Below are 6719 nucleotides of genomic sequence, written 5' to 3'. Positions count from 1 at the left end.
GACTTTTGGAATTGCTTCAGCTCTCTTTAAAAACTTCCAGTGTGTCCAAACAGTCGTTGGGTATTCCTTGCTACTTAGATAGTTGTAACCTGCTTTGATTGAATAATTGGTTCATGTAGGATCCCATCAGAACTCATCCTTTTCATCTTTGATGGTGGGCGCAATACTGTGCAGGTGGTTGCAAAAAGAATCGAAGTTGCCTTTAAGATGGTGGGGGATGGGTGGAAATTCCCATCGCATCCAAACATTGGTTGATACATTCCATTGAGAGATTTGGCTCAGATTAGATATACCTTTGCTTTGTAAATAATGAATTATAGGATCCATACCTGGGAGACTGTTTAAGGGTGGGTTCCCCATGATTTTATCCGAACCAAAGTTCACCGTTTCACCTCCTTTTGGCACTTTGGAGACATTTTGTGCCATGAATGCAATGGCTTTTTTGCAAAGCTTCCATATCTTTGTACAATTTCTGCTGGGGATCTCGGAAGTGAGAAGATGCTGCCTTGACTGATTGAGATATTTTTCCTCCAAGACCTTTTTCCACCAGGCTATTTGATTGTCCAGAAGTCTCCAAATCAACTTTCCACCAAATGCTAAATTCATGAGAGATGGGGATCTTATGCCAAGACCTCCATTCTCTGGGCTTTGAATGACTTGTTTCCATTTTACTAGGATTTATTTTTTCTTTTCATTCTTGCCCCCTTGCCAGAGAAAAAAATCTGAGAATGCTATCCATTTTTCGATGGTATGAAGCTAGAGCTTGTGCCAGGGAGAATTGATAGAGGGGAAGGGAGGAGAAGCCTGATTTTAGAAGCACCTGTCACCCAGCTAGATTGAGCCACAGAGTTCCCCATTTCTGAACTTTCCTTTTCATTTTGTCTAATGTTAAATCCCAAACACCTGTCTTTGCATTCCCTATGCTTACTGGCATTCCCAAGTAACTGAAGCAGTCCCAATTTAACTTGCAGGGGACACCAAAAATGTTGGCTATGCTGTGAATCGTTTGAGGTGAAGCGTTCCATCCATAAATGCAGCTTTTGAGGTGATTTATTTGACCTCCTGAATATCTCATAAATTTGTCTAGCAGGGATTTGAATCTTCTTGCTATAATGGTGGTCGCCCCACCTAGCAATAGGGTGTCATCAACGAATTGAGAGTGATTTATGTTTTTAATGCCATCTTCAAACTTAATGCCTATGATGAAACCTGACTGCCTCTTCTGGTCAAGCGCACAGCTGAATGATTCTGCCATGAGGATGAAGAGATATGGGGATAAGGGACAACCTTGTCTTAATCCTCTTGAGGATTGAAAGGAAGGTCCAAGTCTTCCGTTGATGAGGGGAGCGATCCATGGGCCAGAGATACAGGCTCTTATGACATTAATAAGGAGAGGTGAGAAGCCCATCCTCTGAAGAACTGCAAATAAGAATGAATGCCTTACCCTGTCAAAGGCATTGGCCAAGTCTAGTTTCAAAATAAATCCTTTTTCATTCCTTGCATGACTTGAATGGATGGCTTCTTGAACCAACATAATAGAATCTGAAATTTGTCTATTAGCCATAAAGCCTCCTTGGTTTTCAGAGATTAGCATCGGAAGGAGAGGTTTGAGCCGAGAGGCTATGATTTTAGTGAAGATTTTGTATGAAGAATTGCATAATGATATAGGCCTGAAGCGAGAGAAATTGGAAGGGCGGTTCTCCTTAGGAATGAGGGCCAGATGGGTAGAATTTGTATATCCACCTATTTTGCCTTTTCTCTGGATCCACTTGAAGTATTTGATGAGATCCTTCTTTATCAGCTCTCAGTAATCTCTGTAAAAACAAATTGGGAATCCATCCAGTCCAGGTGCCTTGTTGGGATGGAGACTCCAGATCACTATTTCTTCCTCTTTTATTTATGCTATCAGGCTTTTGTTCAAATCCGCTGTGATTTTAGTAGGCAAACGCTGTAGCAGATCATCATAAAGTTCTTCCTCCTTTGTTTCAGTTAAGAGTTCCTTAAAATGGTCTGTGGCAACTCCTTTGATATCTACTTGTTCAACATGTTGACTCCCTGCGCTGTCTACAATGGCAGTTATGGTATTTCTGATTTGTCTTGCAGTGGCTTGTTTGTGAAAGAAGGAGGTATTCTTGTCCCCGCTTTCCAGCCACATTTGCCTTGATTTGATGCGCCACTTTTCTTCCTCCTCTCTTTTAATTCTGCTCAGTTGATTGTAAAGCTCTTCTTCTTGAACCTTTTCATTTTGGCAATATTCTTTTTGTTCTATTGCGCATTGAAGTTCTGCGATTTTGGACTTAAGCTCACGTTTTTCCTTTTCAGGCTCATTGTAGTGCGATTTGGCCCAATTTCTGAGTGATTTTTGCACATTCCTTAATTTATTCTCCCATATGAAACCTGGGGAACCTTCAATATGTTGTCCCCAGGTGTGTTGGATGATGTTTCGGGCTACTTGATAATCACTCTAAATGTGATTATATTTGAATGGAAGCGGACCGAGGGGGCAGTGTATATCAGTGCTAGAGTGATTGGGTAGTGATCGGAAGCAGCAAAGGGCAAGATGGAGGAATTAACAATTGAAAAAGTTGATAGGAGTGAGATGTTGACCAAGAACCGGTCCAACCTCTCCATGATATTGTTGTTGCCCAGCCTATGATTGCTCCATGTGTTCTTGCGATTTTTTGGAGTTATATCTATCAAGTCACCAATGTGCATTATATTTTCCATTTGGTTTCTGAAAGGATCTAGCATAAAGCTTCCCCCACGCTTTTCGTTGGCATGCAGGATTAAGTTGAAGTCACCTCCTAATATGATGTTGTTGAATTTTTGGCCGGAGAATCCACAGTAATAGAGTTTTTACACCAAAAACGTTTCAAATCCCAAATGGGATCCATCATCAGGGTAAAGAGAAAGATGATAAAAGAAGAGCCAGATGGAGGAAATAAATACTCATGAGGGATGAATATTAAAGGCAAAGCACAGGTCGGCCAAAAAGATTTATAATGAAACCTAATTTTAATTTTTAATTTTTATAAATTAATATTATTTATTTAATATTTTTAAAACAAAATCTTTAAACTAAAATCTAAATTAATATTAATATCTAAAAAACTAATATGAATATTAATATTAATATCAAAAAAACTTTATATAATCTAAAATCTATATTGATATTAATATCTAAAAACTAATATATATATTAATATAATATCATTAATTAATAAATAACATTAATATTTATATGACCTAATGACTATATAACTTAATCTGGAGTATGCCCTAAAATGCTTCTGCTTGGCTAAGAGCTCGTCTTCCTACGTAAGGAAACAGGTTAACGGCCCAGACCCAGAGGCATCTGGCAGGAGTGAAAGCCTGCTCCCTTACGGACCACCAGCGGGTTATTTCAGGTGGCGTGGTTTTCTTGATAACAATGATGTGTCAATGACATTCGCGGATAGCAGCCAGAGATGGCTGTCCTCACTGTTGGCTTGACAAACTGAGTTTGATAGGTTTTTCCACCTTTTAAAAAAAGACTATATAACTTAATATTGATGAAACATGATTACTATATAACTTAATAATTATATATCCTAAAGTCTATACAACTTAATATATATATTAGAATTAATATCAATAAAGCCTAATACCTATATTAATATCTAAAAACTATATATATATTAATATCATAAATAATTTTTATATAACCTAAAATCTAAATAAATTTAATATCTAAAAACTATATATATATTAATATTAATATATATGACTATATAACTTATGACTATATGACTATAAACTTAATATTAATATATATGACTATATTACTTAATGACTATATAACTTAATATTTTATAAAACTTGATCACTATAAAACTTAATATTTATATAACCTAAAATCTATATAACTTAATATATGTAATACTAATAATATCAATAAAAACTAAATATCTATATCAATATCTAAATAAATTAATATTAATATAACCTAAATTCTATATTAATTTAATATTAAAATCTAGACGGTATTAGAACATACATTAATGCCTAAATTATATTAAAATCCAACCTTGTAGTTATATTAATAATTAGAGCTTTTAATAGAATATAAATAACCTAATGACAAAATTAATATTAAAATCAAAACAATGCTAATATCTATAATACTATTTATATTTAAAATGTAAACTTATATTAGAATCTATATTAATAACTATCTTACCTGTTTGACAACTTACCTGTTTGACAACTTACCTAGGGCCGGGCTGACGTTTTCTTGATTTTACTGATCAGGGGAAGCCAGCTTCCGCTAATCTCCAAACCGCTGTCTCTGTTCAAATTACAAGGATGCTTCAAGATTTCGAGGGCTTCTCTGATTTTCCATCTCTGATGCTGCTCTTCTCTCGCGATAATTGATGCGTTTTCTAAGCAGATGTGGTGTTTAGTCTTCGAGGAGTGCTCTGCCAAGGCTGAGGTACGAGATCTTCCATTCCTGATGTCAGCGCCATGTTCCTTCAGTCTTGTCTGGAGGGAGCGACCAGTTTCACCTATGTAGCTTTTTCCACACGAACAGTCTATTTTATAGACTCCTTTAAGCCGCTGCTTGTCAATATCATCCTTAACAGATTTTAAACTTTGTCTGATGGTACCAGGAACTTTGTTATCTTCTTCCATTATGTTTTCACTGAGAGCTTCCCAACAGATTTCTTTATCCCTGTAGTGATTAGGGACATATACATTAAAAATGACAATCTTCTGTTTGCTAATGATATTTCTCAGCACTGTGTTTATCCAATGCTGTTCAATTAGATCAGCTTCACTATTCCATTCATTTTGATTCCAGATGGTATTGATTCCACTAGAAGCCCCTCTAGCTTTGCATATGCTTCCTTTATAACATTTATACTTTTCAATGATCTTGTTGATTTCTGGTTCTCTTTGCTTTGTTTCCTGTAATAAGATGATGGATGGTTTCTCCTGCGCAATAAGATATTTTAGAGCATTGGTTTTGGAGGGGTGCCTGAGTCCCCTGCTGTTCCATGAAAGAATTTTGATCATTTCAGACCTGTGGTTCGAGGAGGTGCTCTGCCTCCCTTGTCTCTGCTTGCTATTTCTTGATCTTTTGTGCCCTGAATGTAAGATTCTATTGGATTCTGCAATCCTAGGGCTATATCTTTCTGCGCGTTCTCATCCCTATGTTGTTTTGAGGTCTTTCTGCCCGGCTTCTTTTGACCATCAAAGAAAGATCCCTGGTCCTTGGAGTTACTGTGAGTGATTCTAGGAGGGAGGGGGTCTGATAAGGGGGGGGGAGGGCAGTCATAGAATGAGGGGAAGAAAGGTGTTCAGGAGGATTCGAGGGAGTAGGATCATCTTCAAGAAGGGAGAGAACATGGAAAGGATTGGAGGATGGGGGAGATTGAAGGGGATTTTCCAATCCAGGGGATTGAGGTCGATGAGGAGGGGAAGGAGGAGGAGATGGGGATTGGGCGGAAGGTTAAGAGAGGAAGGTCTAGGTTCATTGGGAAAAATGGGGCTAGGTGCTAGTTTTTTCCTTTTTACCACTTCCCATTGTTGTTCTTGAGTATTGTTATCAACATTAATGAGCTTAGTACAACGATTAGCAAAATGACCATACTCGTGACATACCTTACACTTGAAGGGGATCTATTCGTAATCGAGTTGTTGTATGTGCAACCATTCATCAACTTTGAGCTTGATGGCTTCTGGAAGTCCTTTGCCCAGGTCAATCTCGACACAGATACGGGCACATGCCTGCATGTTGTCTCTTGGCTCGCTCCTGTCAATATATTTGCCGACTGCATTTCCGATGGCGCGCACTGATTCATCTCCCCAGCAGTGTAATGGGAGATGGGGGAGGCGAACCCAGACAGGAATCACATTAGGAATATCAAGCTCTGGATCGAAGTCTGGTGTCCATTTGTTTAAGTACAAACCTCTGGAGTCCATGAAATAAGGCCCATTGTGAAATATCAGGTCCTTGTCGTTCTTTGTCTCGAAGTGGAAGGTGAAGTATCCCTTCCCGCAAAATCTAATAGCAATTTTCCCTTGAATTTTGTCCGCCCAGTTTCTTTCCACCCACCTCTGAACAATTTTTTGTGAGGGCCGAAGGCATGTGAATTGCCCTATCAGTCCCTTTTCTGCCAAAGCAAGTGCAACCATTCTGGGCAAGGTAGGAGGAAGGGAGACTTCTTGCAATCCCTCTATTTTTTTTACGAATTTAGAGATGGTAGGGCGAGCTCGTTAGGGTGTCAAAGAATTTATGAGAGCTGAGAAAGCTAGTTGCTGAGCGGCCTCCTCCGGTGGAGCCTCCGGAGGGGCCATCTGGAAGAGGATCGAGCAAGTGAACCAGGGCGCAGTCGATGGCGGCCGCAGCAGTTGCAGAGCGCGCGCGCGCGCTAGGTCTTTTTTTCCTTTCAGCGTGCTGAGAAATTATTTTCATTTTATTTTTTTACCCTTTGAATTGTTGCTTAATATTTTAGGCATGTCATAATGGTATATTTAAGTCATTGTAATTGAAACACCTATGATTATGTGGAAAAGGGAATTTATGAGGAGGTCATCACTATAAAGGTTAGATTTTATTAACTAGAAAAGCACCAAAAGAGCACCAAAAGTTGAGGCTTGATTATGTTTTGGATAAGGACATGGAGAATTGGAAACCATGGGAAGGTGGAAGTAAGTTTTCCTTTTCAAGAGGTGGA

The 6719-nt window shown here is 38.5% G+C and overlaps 1 protein-coding gene across 1 annotated transcript; it reads right to left on the bottom strand.

Moving 5' to 3' along the window:
• Positions 1-5661: 5661 nt before the first annotated feature.
• On the bottom strand, positions 5662-6177 carry LOC149267517 (uncharacterized). Its single transcript, XM_089412325.1, has one exon. The coding sequence runs from the start codon at positions 6175-6177 to the stop codon at positions 5662-5664; it is 516 nt and encodes a 171-aa protein (XP_089268451.1).
• Between the last annotated feature and the right edge of the window lie 542 nt (positions 6178-6719).

This window comes from Pinus tabuliformis, chromosome 6 (genome assembly GCF_031772625.1).
Source record: "Pinus tabuliformis cultivar Carrire ecotype Pingquan chromosome 6, CPIR1, whole genome shotgun sequence".
NCBI lineage: Eukaryota > Viridiplantae > Streptophyta > Pinopsida > Pinales > Pinaceae > Pinus > Pinus tabuliformis.
Note: the sequence above shows the minus strand (reverse complement) of the source record. Positions and strands in the feature narration are given on the sequence as shown.

What these genes read in the sequence shown, in the direction of transcription:
- LOC149267517 (XM_089412325.1), bottom strand. Translation starts at nt 6,177, where the DNA reads ATGGTTGCACTTGCTTTGGCAGAAAAGGGACTGATAGGGCAATTCACA.